We start from the raw sequence: 19,067 nt of genomic DNA, 5'->3' as shown, positions 1-19,067 counted from the left end.
TGCAATCAAAGCATGCATTATTACTGACTGTTAAGCACAGAGCACCTTACCAGTGTCTGACTCACCAAAAGATTAATCATTTGTAAATAGGACAAACAAAAGGACAAACAAATCCCCGGTGAGACTTCTTACAATGCCCCTTTGACTATCTTTTGATATGTCCTTTTATATTATGCTATGGTCTCTGTGTAGAATTTGTTCTATTATCCTTTTGTTTGTCCTTTCTCTTAGAAAATGCTCCATTATTAAGTTCAGTGTGTACAACGACTATTTGGTGAGATTTCTGTATTCATATATCTGCTGTTTCATCTCTCCTGCCTTTGGTCCACTTTTGTGCATATTTTTCTCTGTAGATTTGCTCCCTCCCAATGCAGTTTGTCGGAATGTGGTCCGTGATAGGGGACCACTAATTTATTTCTTTGCTATTGAACAGTGCCTTATGCAACTAAAATAAAACTCCTTGAGAACAGCATAAACTGGTGGACTTGAATTTTGTTTCCTGACCTCCTATACTGCATCTATTGTGGTTTGGATTTCACCAGCTACTTGTGTGCATATTTATTAGAAAACATAAAAACAAAGATGTCAATATTCAGATGCTAGATAGTAGGACTTATCGGGCTATGTAGCGGCCACTGAATATCCAGTTATATTCAGTAGCTGCTAGATACTCTGATAAATCATTTATTCAGCTATCTAGTAAGCCAGATAAGTTGTGGCCCGGCAATGGGCAGATTGGGCTAGCGCAACTTAGCCGGATAAATTATTTGGCTAAGTAGCAATACTCAACATTAGATGTATAACTTATCTGGCTAAGTTAGACCTGATCAATAGCAGGTCTAAAGGTATGATGGGTCTAGGCCAGTCACTAACATTTATCCCTATGTGATTTTTCCATCTAGAGGTAGTAGGAGAGGTTTTGATATTTTTTATTCCTCCCATTGCTATAAACCCACCTTTTTGGGGGATGGGCTTTTTGGGGTATAAACACCTATGGAGCATGCCTAGTGCTTCAGTGGGTTAGTAGGTTAGAAACAAGGTTATTGAGAGGAAGACTGAGGAGCTGAAATCTTCCCAGGGTTTCAATAGAGAGAGGATTGAAGAGCAAGAGTTTTCCCCAAGATCTCAAAGCAAGGAGATTGGAGAGCTGGATCCCACAGAAGGCAATTCAAGCATTTTGCAGAGGTGTTGAGGAAAAGCTGAAAGCTATTCAAGAATGGCTGTGACCTGTGGGCCTCAAAGTCCTACAAAGATTCCTTGGATTTACAAATTATTACCGACAATTCATCCATAATTATTCTATCCTGTCGGCACTCCTCACAGCTCTCACTAGGAAGAGGTTTGATACCAAGAATTGGCCACAAAATACCATCTGAGCCTTTGAGCATCTTAAAGTGTCATTCCTTGAAGCCTCATGTTTGGTGCTCCCAGATCCCCAGAAGCCTTTTACAGTAGAAGTTGATGCTTCCGCTACAAGAGTCGGAGCCATTCTCTCTCAGCATAGTGACAGTGGGACACTCATTCCCTTCTTCTTTTACTCTAAAAAGTTCACATCCACAGATGCAAGGAGCTCTAAGCAATAAAACTCACCCTGGAAGAGTGTCATCACCTGCTGGAAGGAGCCACTCACCCTGTCATCATATATACTGAACAGAAGAACCTCCAGTATGTCCCACAGGCACAACAATTAAACCCTTGACAGGCCAGGTGGTCCTTGTTCTATAATCGCTTTGACATCAAGCTCAGTATTGACCAACAGAAAAGAATCAATGTGCAGATGCCATCTCTTGGTCCTTTGAAGCATCCAAGACACAATAACCACCCCATCACATTATTGACCTGGTGAGAATTCTGGCCACAGCCGCAACTCCAGTACTTCCCAGGAAACTAACTGTTCCTAAGCAATTCAAACAGAAGGTCCCCCATTGGGCATATAACTCTTGCCTAGCTGGCCAACTCTGCACCAAGAAAACTCTGGAATTCTTCTCTCCTCACTATTGGTGGCCTCAAGTGATGCAAGACACTCATCACTATGTCGAATCCTACCCTAATTGTGCAGTCAATAAGCCATCTCACACCCAAACCTGGGGACTGTTAGAGCCATTGCCAGTCCCTGAGAAGCCATGGTTCCACGTAGCCATGGATTTAATTATGGGTCTTTCTCTATCCAATGGCTGTTCAATAATTTGGGTGGTAGTAGATCGGTTCACAAAAATGACCCACTTCATACTTCTTCCTGTGTTGACACCTCCATGGCCTACCAGAATGCATGCTTTCAGACTGGGGAGTCCAATTCACCACAAGGTTCTGGAAAAACCTCTGCAAAACATTTAGCGTCTTCTTGGATTTCTCATCTACAGTTAGTGTAACTGAGTTTAAAAAGGTTTGGATAAGTTCCTAGAGGATAAATCCATAAACTGCTATGACATTAATTGATAAGTAATAGTAGATTGTGATCTATTTAATGGTTGGGTAGTTGCCAGGTACTTGTGACTTGGATTGGCCACTGTTGGAAACAGGATACTTGGCTTGTTGGACCCTTGGTCTGACCCAGTATGACATAGCTTATGTTCTTATGATCTTATCTGCCTACCATCTGCAGGCCAATGCTCGGATAGAGCAGACTAACCAGATTCTCAAGGCTTTTTGAAGGGCATATTAAACAACCAACAAGATAACTTGGCTTCTCTACTACCATGGGCAGAATTCTGCCATAACAACCACATTGGTGAATCTGAGGGCACTTCACTCTTTTATATAGTTTATTGCAGACATCCCACTTCTTGTTCCCTTCATATTTATGTCCCACAGCTAATACCGTATGTGACGAAGTCTATAGAAAACTCCTTCAGATTACCTTAAGGGACTGGGATCAGCTGTCTTGCCCAGACTTTCTTAAGATTAAGACCCACAAGGAATCCAGAGTATGAAAAATCAGGGCCTAGAAAGGTTAAGTAGACCCCGGGGAGGAAAAAGGAGGAAAAAGAAGCCATTGTATGAGAAAACATGCTATGTGTGATGTCTCTGTGTTATCTGAACTGTAAGGTGAGCTGCAGCATTTGTTTATTTTGCTTTGCACTTTATTTTTCACTGTAAATAAATTGCACAAAAGGAAACAGCCAGAGTCTGCCTTCTTGTTACTTCTGGCTGTTTCCAAGCCATTATTGCCAAGGTTACCACATCCTAGCAAAGGTTCTTAGAGAACATTGGTAGAAGATCTGACAACACCTTGTTGCAGCAATAGAGAAATACAAGAAACAGGCCAATAAGAAACGCTGTCCGGTGCCACAATTCAAACCGGGAATCAAGGTATTGCTCAACACTCAAAATCTCTGCCTAAAGACCCCCTCCATGAAGTTCTCCCCACTATTCCTCAGGCCATTTCCAGTTCGCCAACAAGTGGGACCAGTCTGCTACCAACTTCATCTGCCTACTACTCTAAAAATTCACACAATATCTTCCATGTCTCCTTGCTAAGAAACCACTGCTGTGGTCATGGCCCCCTCTGTCCATACCCAAACCCACCAATGTGATTTCAGAACCAGATAGAGTTTATGAAGTGCAATCCATCTTGGATTCTAGATGTATCAGAGGAAAATTGTGTTATCTCATCTCTTGGAAGGGGTTTGGTCCCAAAGAAAACACCTGGGAGCCTACTTCAAATATCCAATCTCCTTGTCTCACTGTGGAATTTAATCACTTCTATCCCCATAAGCCTAAGCTTGATGGCTTGGGGAGGGAGCTTAGAAAGGGGAGGGGGTATTCAGCTGCCCCAGATTTCAAGGCCCTGAGGTGGGAAAGCACAGGAATCATGCCCTGATGACATCAGTGCCAGCTGGAAATTTAAACCCAGTCCTCATCCCCAACCGGCACCTCAGCAATAGGACCTCCTGCCATGCCTTGCTGCCTGCAGTGTGTGTTGCTCTTTGTTCATGCTCCTCTTTTGCCTTTTGCCTTGTTCCATCCTGCCCTGCCCTTGCTCCAGTCCTGACCTTGTCTCCCCTTTGGATTGCTTTCCTGTGCCTGATCATTGCCTGGATACTGATGCAGCCTGAACTCTGCCTGCACTGACCATTGCATGAATCCTGATGTCACTTGATCTCTGCCTGCTCCTACCATAACCCAGACAACACTATCACCTGATCTTCACCTGTCCTGACCACTGCCTGGCCCAAGTTTCTGTTGTCTGCTGCCTGCCCTGATCTTAGCTTGGTTACTGACTCTGACTACTTGCTCTTCTCTGTACTGTTGCCTAAGTCCTGCTGGCCTCAGAACCCAAGGGCTCAACCTGCATAGGAAGAGGCTGGTACAAGTGAAGCCTAAGACCTTGTCCCAGTCAGAGCAAGTCCACCTACTGTTAGTGGGGGCCCAGCTGGGTTACCATCCGGATAGTGCCAATCTCACCACAGCTCAAGGGCTCACACTCTGTGACACCCACCAAGGGTTGTTCATTTTCTTCTTGGTCATAGGTGCAACACTCTTCCTAATGTCCATTCCCAGCACAAAAGGAAAAAATATCTGGCCCTCATACTAGTCAGGAAGGTGGGTACCTCCGAGATTCCTTTTTTCCTCCAACTCTTTGGTCCTCCCTGTTTTGAAGGTCCTCTCTTGTCATGCACGTATTAGCCTCTGATGTTGGCTGAGTTACCAGGTTGAAGTCCATGGCCTCAGTTGCTTGGTATCAGCATTCTCTGGCCAAATGTCCTCACTTCCTACAGTTGAAACAAGCAGAGAAGCCCAATGGCTGTGCTTTAAGTATGGAGGCAGAGTTGTTCTGATCTGAAGGCTGTTGTGGGAGTCCTGAGCTTTGTCTGCCATGATAGGGAACCTGTGTGGGTTGTCTCTCAGATCTCTGCATTGCTTCCAGCATCAGCTGAGCCTGATGAAAGGCATTTGCCACTTCCAAGGCCTTCTCCAGGGTGAGCCCTAGGTGTCGATACACCCAATTCTGCATTGGTAAATCCAGCTTATCCAGGAACTGCTCAAAAGGATCTGATTGGCTACCTCAAGGCTTGACTTCATTTCAGGCTGTAGTCACTTCAATTCAGCGTCTTTTAGCCAATGGAAAGGCTTTGCAGGGTTTCCCCTGGCTGTGGGGTACTCCTCCAGAATTGCTGCTGGTTGGTCTCTGTCATTTAACCCGCTATTTCCAGCATCATGGTTTTGACTATAGAATAATCATCTCTCCCATCGGGATCGGCCACTTAGAAAGCTGCTGGACTCTTGCCGGTGAGTAAGTTTGCTAGGTATGTACTCCAACTGGCTTCTGGTCAGCCCATCAGCCAGGGAATTCTTTCAAAATTCTTTAAGAACACATATGAGCCTTCCCTCATCTTCATCTTAAACAGAACAAGAGGTGGAGGGTATGCTGCATCACTGGGGTTTGCATTGCTTGTGCCAACTTTGTCAGTACCGTCTGCTGGTTGCTTATCAATGCCAGCTGCGGGGTCACTTGTTCAGTCAGAATGTGAACCACCTTCCAGGTTTTCTGCTGCTTCTCGGTGAGGGCCTGCACGGCTTGCTCCATGCTCGCCTACTGGCTCTGGTACCACAAAACTTTGCTGAATGGCTCTGCCCTGGGCTGGAACACTTCTAGCACATCTTCCTTTTTTCCTTGCAGGAAAAAAAATAAAAATAAAACCTGCCAGTTCGGCACTGACTCACTATAGATGTAAGTCCCTCGTGTCAAGCAAAGCTATACTTCTGAGCCTATTTGTAAATTAAACTTTCAGCTGCTGCTGCAGTGAGGCCGAATAAAGGAGAAAGTAGTGGAAGGAAAAAAATATTCACCCTTTTATTTTCTTCTTTTCGCATGGCTTCTCTGCACGTGCAAGGCTTTAACAAAGAAATCCCCAAACTGACACCATATGTGGCATATGCACCGTCTTAAGGTAGCCAGAGGACAGCTTCAGGCTGGACTCTGGCAGAAATCTTGCATAAACGTATTAGTGGCAAAAGAAACCAAGCAAAAGCAGCTCTGCTATTCTTTGCAGGTCAAAACACAAACGTAGTATTAAAACTTACAGTTCAGCAGTATTCTCTTTCCCTAGGCTTCCTTCTCTCCCCTGGGCCTCCTGTTCCCGTCCAGTTATACACCTTTCAGGGACCTCTGCCCGGCCCTGGATTCCCTGCTGTTTTAGGTTTAAGGTGGACAGGGCCAGATCTCTGGATCCAGTCCTTTAATGTGTTTTGGGGGTTTTCCTATAAATTCCTTCATAAGGGAGAAAAAGCAAAAGTTTTTTTCTAAAGCACTCAAAAAGCAAATAAAGAAGGGAAAACTGTCAACCGTTTTAGCAGCAGTATTCCCACAAATAAAACGCAGATTAACAAACTATATTTCGAAAGCAGAAATTAAGAAAAATGTGAAATAAAGTAAATGAAGCATTGCTTAGCTTTTGGAGAATGAGTCTGGTCCTTGTGTGGAAACACAGGCACTAACATGTGCTCTCCAAACCTGCTTCCACTAGCTTGAACCAGTTCCCCTCCTCATGGAGGGGGAGGCTTTTATCTCATCTTTTATAGCAAGATACATGGTCAGAAGAAAATAAGGAGGTGACATTGCCATGGTATCAGTCCCTGGTGAGACCTCATTAGGAATACTGTGAACACTTCATGGAGACTGTACTTTAGAAGCATTTAAATAAGATGGAGTCAGTTCAGAGGGTGGCTACTAAAATGATGTGTGTCCTTTGTTCTAAAGCAGCGATTCTCAACTGGTGTGTCGACAAGCACAAGCAGGTGTGTTACTACACTTTCCAGTCCCCCGCTGACCCAGCTGCTCCCCCTACCCAAGCGAAATTGGTCCTCCGCCCGGGCTTAAAATGCTGATAGCCCAGGTGGAATGCGGCAGGACAGCTGGAGTCAGCGGCACCGGCGTGCTCTCTTCTTCCCACCCCTCCATCCCGTGGCCCGGAAGAGGAAGTGGTGGGCAGCAGGTGCATGCGCGGGAAGAAGAGACCATGCTAGTGCAGGCATAATCGGCCCAAAAAAGACAAGAGAGGTGCAGCCTGAAGAATGAGCAGAGGGGCTCGGAGTAAAATGAGAAACAACATCAACCCCCATGGTCGATGGGACTCCTTTCTCCGCGAGGGCTGAAAGTGAAGGAGGTTTTTGCTGCCTTTAGGGTTGGAAGTGGAGGAGGCTGCTCCTGCTGCTGCCGCTAGTTCGGTGGGGGTGGGGGGGGGGGAGAGAGTGAGGGAATGAGCAAGCATATGTGTTAGAGATCCTGTGTGTGTGTAAGTGTGTGTGTGTGAGTGAGACAGCATGTATGTGAATGATTGAGAGCTTGTATATGTGAAAGAGTCTGTGTGTGTTTGAGAGCCTATGTGTGAGAGATAGCATGAATGTATGATTGAGAACCTGCATGTGTAAGTTTGTGATTGAAAACCTGTTTGTGTGAAAGAGTATGTGTGTATGATTGAGATCCTTTGTGTGTGAGAGTGATCATGTGAATGTATGATTAAGAGCTTGTGTGTGTAAGCAAGAGAGAGCATGTGTGTCTGTGTGTGATTGAGAGCTGGTGTAGGTGAGAGAGCATGCAAGAATGTGATTGAGAACCTGTGTATAAGTGAGAGAAAGAGAGAGCGCATGTGTGTAAGCATGGAAATGAGAGTTTGTGAGTGAGAGAAAAAGGCAGCATGTATGTGTGCGATTGAAAGCATGTGTGTGCAAGCGTGAAAAGACAGACAGCATGTGTGTAAATGTATAATTAAGAGCTTTTATAAGTAAGAGAGAAAAAGCATGTGTATATGTGAGCGATTGAGAGCCAGTGTAAGAGAGAGAGAGAGAGAGGAGAAAGTTGCAAGCAAACCATCCCTCCTCGTGCTAATTCAAAACAATCTCAGGGCACCTGGATATCAAACGTTCCCAGGTATGCAGAGCAAAACATTTTTTGTATCCTTATTATTTTTCATTATTGGGCCTTTGTGTCTGCTATTTTGAAATATTTTATTGGTATCTAGAAATTTTTGATATGAGTTTTTAATTATCGGATATTCCATTCATCAGCTGTTTTGAAATCTGTTCTTTTTGTTAGTATGGTTTTACTGCTGATGATTTTATATTTCTTGATTTGTTTTATAAGGATGGGTGATGTTTCTTTTTTTCCTTTGTTACACTGCATACAGAAACTCTGGCTTGTTGCGGTTTCCAATTCAGTTTTTGTCTGCATGCTTCTAGTTATGTGTTTTGGTCTCTTTATTCTTTGTTAGGTGAGGGTCTGCATTTGTGACTGAGGTGAGGTATTCTGCTGGCGTGTAATTTCTGTGTAGGGTTCTATAGCAGCCTGGCTTGTTCCATTTTCCTAATAGGAGGTGTATTGGTGTCCTAAGTCCTGGTGTAATATTTTTCAGTGGTGCCTTTTCTTAGATAAGGTGGTTACTGTTTGAGTACTGGAAATTGGTGCTGTTTTGGTGTGGGATGTTTACTATTTATGCAATTTCTGTTCAGACAGAATACGTATCTTTCCCTTGTGTCATTCTTAACAATAAAAATAATACTGGGCCTTTATTTTTCATTTCCGCCGTGAATTGTAATGAGCAGTGTGTCACACACGTGAGTGTGGTCTGCCAGGTGTGTCATGATGGGATAAAGGTTGAGAACCACTGTTCTAAAGCATATGGGGATAGACTTTAAACATGTACACTCTGGAGGAAAGGCAAGATAGGTGAGATATGATAGAGACATTCAAATATTTCAAAGGCTTCCAGGCACAGTTGAGCCTTTTTCAAAGGAAAGGAGGCTTTAGAACGAGGGGTCGTGAGATGAGGTTGAAAGGGGGTAGACTCAGGACTAATCTAACAAAATATTTCTTTACAGAAAAGGTGGTACATGCACCTCTGTGGAGGAGGTGGAGAAGATACATATTATTTTCTGAATTCAAGAAAGCATGGAACAAGCTCAGGAGATCCCTGAGGGAGTGGTAGGGGCTGCAGAATTGAGATTTGCATGGATGGGCAGACTAGATAGGTCGTAAGGTGTTTTTCATAAGAACATAAGAAATTGCCAGGCTGGGTCAGAACAAGGGTCCATCAAACCCAGCATCCTGTTTCCAACAGAGGCCAAACCAGGCCACAAGAACCTGGCAATTACCCAAACACTAAGAAGATCCCATGCTACTGATGCAATTAATAGCAGTGGCTATTAGCTAAGTAAACTTGATTAATAGCAGTTAATGGACTTCTCCTGCCTTCCTGTTTCAATGTTGCTAAAAGCAGATCCTTGGTGACATCAAGAAATGAATGTCTCATATAAAATGATCCATAATAAACTTATCATAATAATGTGTCTGTTGTTAGGACTATAGAAATCTGAAGATTAATTTTAGAAAATGCATCCCAAAGATCTAATTTAAGTTGTCCCCTAAACAAGCACTGTGGGAGAATGTGTGCAATGCTTGTGTGCATCTTGACTGTCAGCTGCCTTTACCGCTTTGTTTGCAATACCCTGTGCAGATGCAGGAACCAGAAGGGAGGAGATAATACTGTTAAGAAATGTTAATGCCTGAGCATTATTACTGCAACCTTTGCAGGAATGGGAAAGCTGAGCTGCAGGGAATGATTTATAATAACTTATAAAGCAGTGGGAAAAAATATTAAAATACCATTTTCTCAGGTAAGGATTTAATTCCTAAGATAAAATACAGGTTTTGGAATCTGCCCCTATTACCACGGCCCTAAACAGGTATTACTGAGCTTGGTTTCTTTTTCAAATGCTAACATCCAAAGGAGGTCTGAAGAAAGGAGGGCCACTGAAAGAGGCCCATACATTTTATCCCAAAGAAATATAAACCTCATAAAAAAAAGCAGCCTGCACAGATTGGTGCTGTTTTGGTGTAGGATCTCTCATGTCCTTATTACTGCAAGTAATGAACATTTCTATAGTGCAAGGAAGTAATAGTGCTCTCGTTTTCTCTCTCTCTCTCTCTCTCTCTCTCTCTCTATATATATATATATATATATCCTGTCCTTATTACAGCAACTAATCAACATTTCTATAGTGCTACAAGGCTCGTGCAGTGCAACACAGATGTGTGTCATTATTACTAGAGATGTGAATCGTGTCCTCGATCGTCTTAACGATCGATTTCGGCTGGGAGGGGGAGGGAATTATATTGTTGCCGTTTGGGTGTGTAAACTATCGTGAAAAATCGTTAAAATCGTGAGCCGGCACACTAAACCCCCCTAAAACCCACCCCGACCCTTTAAATTAAATCCCCCACCCTCCCGAACCCCCCCCCCCAAATGCTTTAAATTACCTGGGGATCCGGCGGTGGTCCAGAACGGCGGCGGTCCGAAACGGTCAGGAGGCCCCCCCAAGCTGGCCAAAAGTTTCCTGGGAGTCCAGCGGGGTTCCGGGAGTGATTTCTTGCCGCGAATCGTTTTCGTACGGAAAATGGCGCCGGCCATACGCATATGGCCGGCGCCATTTTCCGTACGGGAAATGGCGCCGGCAGGAGATCGACTGCAGGAGGTCGTTCAGCGGGGGTTCCGGACCGCCGCTGAACGACCTCCTGCACTCGATCTCCTGCCGGCGCCATTTTCCGTACGAAAACGATTCGCGGCAAGAAATCGCTCCCGGAACCCCACTGGACTCCCAGGAAACTTTGGGCCAGCTTGGGGGGGCCTCCTGACCCCCACAAGACTTGCCAAAAGTCCAGCGGGGGTCCGGAACGACCTCCTCCGTCGAATCGTTTTTGTCTATGGCCGCCGCCATTTTGCGGCGGCCATTTCGAAAAATGGCGCCGGCTGAAGACAACACGATTCTATTGAGGGGGCCGTTCCGGACCGCCGCCGTTCTGGACCACCGCCGGATCCCCAGGTAATTTAAAGCATTGGGGGGGGGGTTCAGGAGGGTGGGGGATTTAATTTAAAGGGTCGGGGGTGGGTTTTAGGGGGTTTTAGTGTGCCGGTTTTCCTGCCCTCCCCCTTCCCCCGATTTATGATTTTTTAACGATAAATCGGGGGAATTGGTATTGTATCGTGGCCCTAACGATTTTTTGACGATTTAAAATATATCGGACGATATTTTAAATCATCAAAAAACGATTCACATCCCTAATTATTACTGCTACTAATGCACATTTTGATAGTGCTATGAGACACATGCAATGCTGCACAGATGTGATTATCTCTCATGTCATTATTACTGTTATTAATGACCATTTCTATAGTGCTACAAGGCACATGCAGTGCTGCACAAATGTGAATATCTCTCAGGTTCTTATTACTGCTACTAATGCCATTTGTATAATGCTACAAGACACATACAGGGTTGCACAGATGTGAATATCTATCATGTTATTATGACTGCTACTAATGAACATTTCTATAGTGCTATAAGGCACATGCAGTGCTGAAGAAATGTGAATATTTTTCATGTCCTTATTACTGCTACTAATGACTATTTCTATAATTATACAAGACAATTGCAGTGCTGCTCAGATATGTATATCTTTCGTGACCTTATTAATCCTACTAATGAATATTTCTATAGTGCTATGAGGCATGTGTAGTGCTGCACAGATGTGTACATCTCTCATGCCCTTATTACTGCTACTAATGAATATTTCTATAGTGCTACAAGGCACATGCAGTGCTATGCAGATGTGTATATCTCTCATGCCTTTATTACTGTTACTTATCAACATTTCTATAGTGCTACAAGGCACATACAGTGCTGTATAGATGTTTATATCTCTCATGTCCTTATTACTGCAACTAATGAACATTTTTATCATGCCGGGAAGCACATGGAGTGCTGGACAGATGTGAAGTTCTCTCATGTCCTTATAGCTGCTACTAATAAACATTTCTATAGTGCTACGAGGCACATGCAGTAATTCACAGATATGTATATTTCTCATTCTTACTACTGCAACTAATGAACATTTCTATAGCGCTATGAGGCACATGCAGTGCTGTGCAGATGTGTATATATCTTTCATGCCTTTATTACTGCTATTAATGAACATTTCTACAGTGCTGGGAAGCACATGGAGTGCTGGACAGATGTGAAGTTCTCTCATGACCTTATAGTTGCTACTAATAAACATTTTTCTAGTGCTATGAGGCGCATGCAGTACTTCACAGCTATGTATATCTCTCATTCTTACTACTGCAACTAATGAACATTTCTATAGTGCCTAGAGGCACATGCAGTGCTACACAGATGTGAAGTTCTCTCATGTTTTTATAGCTGCTACTATTCAATTTTTCTATAGTGCTACAAGACACTTACATTGTTGCCCAGATATTAGGAATGTACATGCATTTAAAAAAAAATCAAAAAAGTGAGGATTCACACCTGTTTTTTCCTTTAAAAAAAACAAACCAAAAACCTGACCTCTTTTTTCAGTTGATTTTTATTTTGGAAGTCACATATAAAAATTGAGCTGTCACAACAGGAAAATTAATTCTATCCCATGGCATTCCCATAAGATCCCCTTCCACCCTCCATAAGTCTTTTATCCTTTTCTGGGATCTTGGAAACAGAAAGGGGCAGGAGCGATCCTTGACCGCAGCTGCCTTGCCAGGTCCTGGCTTGACAATGATGCCTGTGTCCCTGAAGAAGGAGCCACTTTGTTTTGTGATTCTGTGTACAACTTATTTTAACGTCTTCTTGCCCTGAACATTTTGAAGGTCTGCGTAGAGAAAATGCATCCCCTGAGGTTGGGGAAGAGCTTGGAGTCTTCTCTATTCCCATAGATAGGCAGAGGATTGTCACAGTTAGCGAGTGACCTGTGAGGAGATGCCTGTGAAAGTCCAGGTGGAATGAACCAATGTGTTCAGAAAGAGAGGGGTGGATTTTGGCGATGTTATAGAGCGAGAACACATTCTAGCAATGCTTTGGATTGTAATCGAAGACAACCCGAAGACTGCAGACAGAAGGGACAGGGTAGACAACTGCAATCTCCAGTGAGACAAAAGGCGCGGATGTTAAGTTTGGAGGTGGGAGATACACACAGCTGTGCAAGATGAGATCTTTATTGCCCACCCTCCCCCCCCAAACATGGTCTAAATGGATGAGTGTAAACTTTCATGCAAATTTCATCTGCACCAAACAGTGGCTGATGTGGGATCAGACTTGTGCAGGAAAGTCTGGTTTGAAAATTGATGAAACTGACAGTTTTGTGAGCCCTACGTTTTGCAGTTTGTTTGAAGTTCCTCTCCTTATGTGCAACAAGCTTCCTTCATTTTCTCCTGGCAATGTAACCTGTTTCCTTGCTGTATCTGAAGAGCAGATGATAATATATTGATATTAAATATTATATTTGCTATTTTGATGGATGCAGACAAAAATATTGAAACAAGAAATTACTTCTTCACAGAATGGATGACTGAGTGCATAGAATATTCTCCTAATGGAGGTGGTAGAAGCATAAACTGTTTCAGAAGTCAGAACAGCCTGAGATAAGTATGGAAGATCCAGGACAGCCTGGGATAAGCACAGAAGAACCACAAAAGCCTGGGATAATCAAAGGAGATCCAAGACGGCTTGGGATAAGCACAGAAGATCCAGGACAGCCTGGGATAAGCACAGAAGAACAACAACAGCCTGGGATAATCAAAGGAGATCCAAGACGGCTTGGAATAAGCACAGAAGATCCAGGAAAGCCTGGGATAAGAACAGAAGATCCACAACAGCCTGGGGTAATCACAGAAGATCAACAAGAGCCTGGGATAAGCAAATGAGATCCAAGACAGCCTGAAATAGGCACAGAATATCCTGGAAAACCTGGGATAAATACAGAAGATCCAGGACAGCCTGGGATAAGCACAGAAAATCAACAAGAGCCTGGGATAAGCAAAGAAAATCCAAGACACATGGGATAAGCAAAGACAATCCAGGATGCCTGGATAAGCACATAAGATCCACAGCAACCTGGGATATACACAGAAGATCCAGGAGAGCTTGGGATAAGCAAAGAAAATCTACAATAGCCTGCAATAAGCACAGAAGATCCACAGCAGCCTAGGATAAACATAGAAAATCCAGGAAATCCTGGCATAAGCACAGAAGATTCAGAACAGCCTAGGATAAGCAGAGATGATCCATGACAGCCTGGGATAAGCACAAAAGATCTAGAAAAGCCTGGGATAAGCACAGAAGATCCAGGAAAGCCTTGGATAAGCACAGAAGATCCAAGAGAGCCTGGGATAAGCACAGAAAATCCAGAACAGCCTGGGATAAGTACAGATGATCCAGGAAAATCTAGGGTATGTGCAGAAAATCCATGGCAGCCTAGGATAAGCACGGAATATCCAGAAAAGACTGGGATAAGCACAGAAGATTCAGGAAAGCCTGGGGTATGTGCAGAAGATTTAGGAAAGCCTGGAAAAGGCACAGATGATCCATGACAGCCTGGGATAAGCACAGAACGTATCCTATCCCTTATCAATGTCAACAATCTTACAGTATAGTTAATAATATTTACCTTCCCTCAATCCAGTCAAACACTGAATATGAACTCTTTTGAAACAATTAATAACATGTTTGAAATGGCCAAAGAGTGTACTTGGAACGGTTAACTGAGAACTGTATTGTATGCATCGTACCTGGCATGTCCTGGGATAGGTTTTATAGCCAAATAGCAGGACTTCTTGGAATTGTATTTCTCTCTCTCTCTCTTCCATGCTGGCCTCTTGAGGCATTCTCGGTCATTAGTGTTAATGGCATGCCTGCAGGCTTCCCTCAGTACAGTGTATGGCTCAGTGCAGCTGATTGTAGGGGTCACTGCAGTACATTCTCAGCTGCTCGCTTTTCTTTCTCCTAACCTGACTGCCTTCCAGCTCTTACTGAGGATGTGCAGGACATAAGGAAATGCAAATACATTTAGATAAGAAAGTAATGTAGCATCCTAAGTTAATAAGAAATGTCATATAAACTTGCAGGTTCATGTCTGTGGCATCCTTACATATTTCCAGTTCTTCTCAGGGTTCTGCAGTCCTGCTGTTATATTTCACTTGTATGTAAAGTGAAATAAACATTTCACTTGAAAAACTCAATTTAATGAACTTTTTCAACTATATCCCACAACACATATTTTTGCAGAACATAAAAGTATTTTGCTTTCTTCATTTATTTTATTTTAAACATAAATGGCCTTATCTTACAGCTGAGCAGAAGACACCATTGTTTCTCTATAATACTTCTGTGGATCTGGGAGGGAGGGAGAGTCAATATTATCTCTCCCATCCCGTAACTGACTGATGTTGTGAACTGAATGCAAAGGGCATGTACAGGGTGATTGTCAAAGAGCCTCGATAGCAGAAAAGTCTCTGCATCCACTGTACATACAGACTTCACTGAGTGTTTTCAAAGTTTATTTACGGATGTACACTTGCCTTGAAAATCCTTGAGTGGTTGGCTCAGTGCACGCACACAGTCACTGGTTTAAAGTTAAACTCCTCTTCAGAGGTGTGACATGCATGTACATTTTAAAATGAAGAATGCAGGTAAGCTGACCCCCAGATCACCTGCCCTCAGTGCATGTAAGAGGACCTGTGTAATCCGCTAGTCACAAGAGCATTTTTAGTCTGCCCCCGACTCTCAAACTGGAGGAATCTGAATATGTTAAAGGTGGAAAGAGGTTAATATTTTATGCAGCCTGATTTGGCCAGTTGCCCTCTGTAAGGAGATGTTTGGGGCATCATGGACTTTAGATCTGGAAAACTCTGCACTGATTAACAGTAGCATAAGTTCAAAGTCCATGTCCCAGAAGCTAAACCTCCAGCCAGAGTGAAAGATTCAAAGGTAGGGAGAGGGGGCTCGCTCTGAGAATCTAGGAGTCCAGGAGCAGAGGATTGGAGGGGTGGGATCTACCCTTCTCTGGTCCTTTTTACTGTCTACACTCCCCCAAGACTCTTCCTGGGTCCTCCTCCTCTTCTAACCTCTCCGTTCCATGCTCTCTTCCCCAAATCTCTCCCATCCAGTCCATCCCGTCCCATTCTTCTCTAGTTTAACCCTTACCTGGCAGGTTATGAATCAGTCACCAAGGGGATCCAGCAGTCTTCCACCTTGAAGCTGCTGGCCAGGTCTGGTACCCCATAGTGATCTTTCAGTGCAGGAGAGCCTGTGAGCCAGGGTAAATTTACACGCTCAGTTACACACACACTCCTTGCATGGGCTTCCTGTTACAATGGAAACTCCAGGAAGGGAGGAGATATAGCCCCATTGGGCCTATGAGTGTGCATTAGCTCATAGGCCTCACGCTGGTTTTCTGTCTTATCACTGCTGTTGTAAGATCACTGTGGGGCACCAGACCTGGCCAGCAGCTCTAAACGGGAGGACTACTGGATCCCCTTTGTGCTGTGGCCTCTTATCAATGGAGGGACTACTTGAATGGAATTTATTCTAGTGTTGATTAAATATGAAAGGTAAGTAACAACATCTCTGAGCTCCTTCAGATGAAGGAGCTCAGAGATATTTATGCAAAAGGATATTTTTAGACAGTCAAATATTGATGGGCATTTTAATGCATTTTAATGGCCTAAGTCACTTGGTCTGGAGGGAATGTGTTTATCAGTGTGTTTATGATTTTATGAATGTGAACGCTGGATTAGTGCAGATTATAAAGTAATGCATTCTGGGACTGGAGCTGTTTCTCAAATTCTAGAACTCTTTAAGGTTGTACATTTCTCATTATGTCTTAATTTTTCTTGTATTACAGAAACTCAACGTACTGTATGAAAGTGTCCATCTCACTAACTGTGGGGGAAAATGACACCGGAGTCTGCTACAATTCAAAGATGAAATACTTTGAAAAAGCGGAACTAAGCAAAAGTAAGGAAATCTCCTGTCCTGATATCGAAGACTTTATAATTCCATACAGAGAGCCTGAAATCTTATGGTATAAGGTAAGAAATACAAGATACCTGTACTGCTCATGAGAGAGAATTTGTGCAGGTTTCTCTACATTTTTCCTGTCCCTAAAGCTTTACACCAGATTAATCTTCAGTTTCCTCCTCCTCTACAAATTCAGTTAAGTGGAACTGGGGCTGGAATCTGGTGCCAATAGCCTTTTATGTCAACTCTTTGGGGGTCCCCTATTTCATATCCCCATTCCAAGTCACTGAGCCCAGCCATTGCAGTGAGAGTCCTTGGTCAGGGGCCACAGACCACAGCACTTTCTGGAGCCTGAGTTGTCCTTATGTCTGGTCATTTGGTGTTACCATTGAGTGATAGCAGTCAGTTTCCCTCCTCTCATGGGATATGAGTTCTGCTTCCACAGCATCCCCAGGTCCAGCTGGGCCAGGGAAAAGAAGATCTGATGCATGAGTCATCAGGCGGGCCCATTCTGTCTTGTTTTCTGCTAAATTGCCCTCTGACTGTATCATTGAACACATTGTGAGCTTCAGCTTAAATTGCAAGCTTTCTGTGGTGCTCACCTTATTCAGAACAGGGCACATTAGGGATGTGCATTTGTGTTTTTTTTTTTTTTTTTGTTTTGTTTTTAGTGTGCACAAAAAAAATGAAACATCCCCCCCACCAAAATGAATAATACGAATGAAATGAACAAAAAAAAATATATTTCCCGGCTGCACATTCCTAGGGCACATATCCATTGCGACAGATCCAAACAAGAACCACAGGTCATGTACTCATTTTATAACATGATGAAGTATAAAATGTATCACGCATCATGCTGAGTATATACAAGTATTAGAAATTGTTCTCTGGGACTTGCACTGGGGCTGTTCGGAGAAGCGCAGGGCTTTGTAGTGGGATCCACCATTTGCTGGGGCCGGTTGACCCTGACACACTGCAGAGGTGGCACCTTCATCAGGCCAGGTGAATGAGGGATGATGGTTACCATTATTGAGTCAGCCAAAGAGTGACGATGTATATGTGCATCAGAAAATCCCTAGAATCACCAAAATATGCCAGCAGGAAAGAGGGCTTCAAAAATGGAGGAAGGAAAAAGACCAAAAAAAATAAAAATAAAAAGAATTGTTTCTTGAGTCCAAGCAGTTGGTGATTAGCGAATTCCAGTCCTTGAGTGCCCAAGACAGGTCTGGCTTTCAGGATTTCCACAATGAATATTCATGATTATATTTAACTGTTTTTGAGCAAAGAATCAGGTTTCTTTGTGTAGTTTGGTTATCCTGAACATCAGACTCGTTTGGGTGTCAGATTCCTGCCTTTCAGGTTCTTACGAGCTCAGGGCAAGATCTGTGTGGGAATCGGGCAGCTTTACAAAGCAGGAACAGGAGCTGGTAGTGAGCAGGAGTGACAGTCTAGGAACCAGAGTCAAGATCATGTCATAAACTGAAACAAGCTTAAGCACTAAGCTGGCGTTACAGGCCAGGAGCCAGTCAGGAAGCAAGTCACTAACTGAAACAGGCTTGAGTAATCAGCTGAGGCTGCAGGCCAGAAATTGGAGGTAGGAAGTTCAGTAGCAGACAAACAGCTTCCTGCCTCTCAGCAACCCCAATCTCTAATGCCCAGGAGTATGCACTAAAGGGCTCTTGGAAGTTTTCTTTTCTGCTGTTTCCACTTGCTTCAGGTTTCCAGCTTGTTTGCACTCGAGCATGGGGAGGCTGACCCTGGCGCAAGCCTCCTTGGGGGTCCTTTATCCTAAATCAGAATATTCGAGGACTGAGGTTTGCCATCATTGGAATATAATAAACTTTTTTTTTCTAGAGTCTGGAAAAAAGTATAGCTCAGACTCTGATAGAACTATAATTTTCTCCATCATCACGGTCACCAGGATCTTTAGAGATACAAGGATGAGAGCCCATGCTATGATGCTCCTGAAGGAGCTCCACTGACTGCTGACCCACTGATGACTGCAGTTCAAAATTTTAGCCTCAGTGCTCGGTATGAACCCTGTTTACCTAAGAGATCTTTTGATAACCATATACAGCAATGAGAAATGTATGCTCATCTCCAAAAGATGTATTAATGGTTCCATCTCTTTCATGGGCAAAAGTGGCATTGATGCATAAATCGGCATTCAGTGTCATGAGGACTATGCTATGGAATGGCTGAACCAAACTACCCTATGTTTTATCTCTTTATCTGTGTTTATATACTGCTTATCACATCAAAAGTTGAGCTCCAAGAAT

General features: G+C 43.5%; 1 protein-coding gene across 3 annotated transcripts in view; it reads left to right on the top strand.

The window, feature by feature from the left end:
- Nucleotides 1-19,067, top strand: part of IL1RAPL1 (interleukin 1 receptor accessory protein like 1) — a 1,713,530-nt gene that overhangs the window by 1,063,587 nt on the left and 630,876 nt on the right. For all 3 annotated transcript variants that reach the window (XM_029603082.1, XM_029603084.1, XM_029603083.1), the window contains one exon: nt 16,670-16,856. In XM_029603082.1, the coding sequence (XP_029458942.1) occupies nt 16,670-16,856 (187 nt within the window). The remainder of the gene's footprint in view (nt 1-16,669; nt 16,857-19,067) is intronic.

This window comes from Rhinatrema bivittatum, chromosome 5 (genome assembly GCF_901001135.1).
Source record: "Rhinatrema bivittatum chromosome 5, aRhiBiv1.1, whole genome shotgun sequence".
Classification (NCBI taxonomy): Eukaryota; Metazoa; Chordata; class Amphibia; order Gymnophiona; family Rhinatrematidae; genus Rhinatrema; species Rhinatrema bivittatum.
Note: the sequence above shows the minus strand (reverse complement) of the source record. Positions and strands in the feature narration are given on the sequence as shown.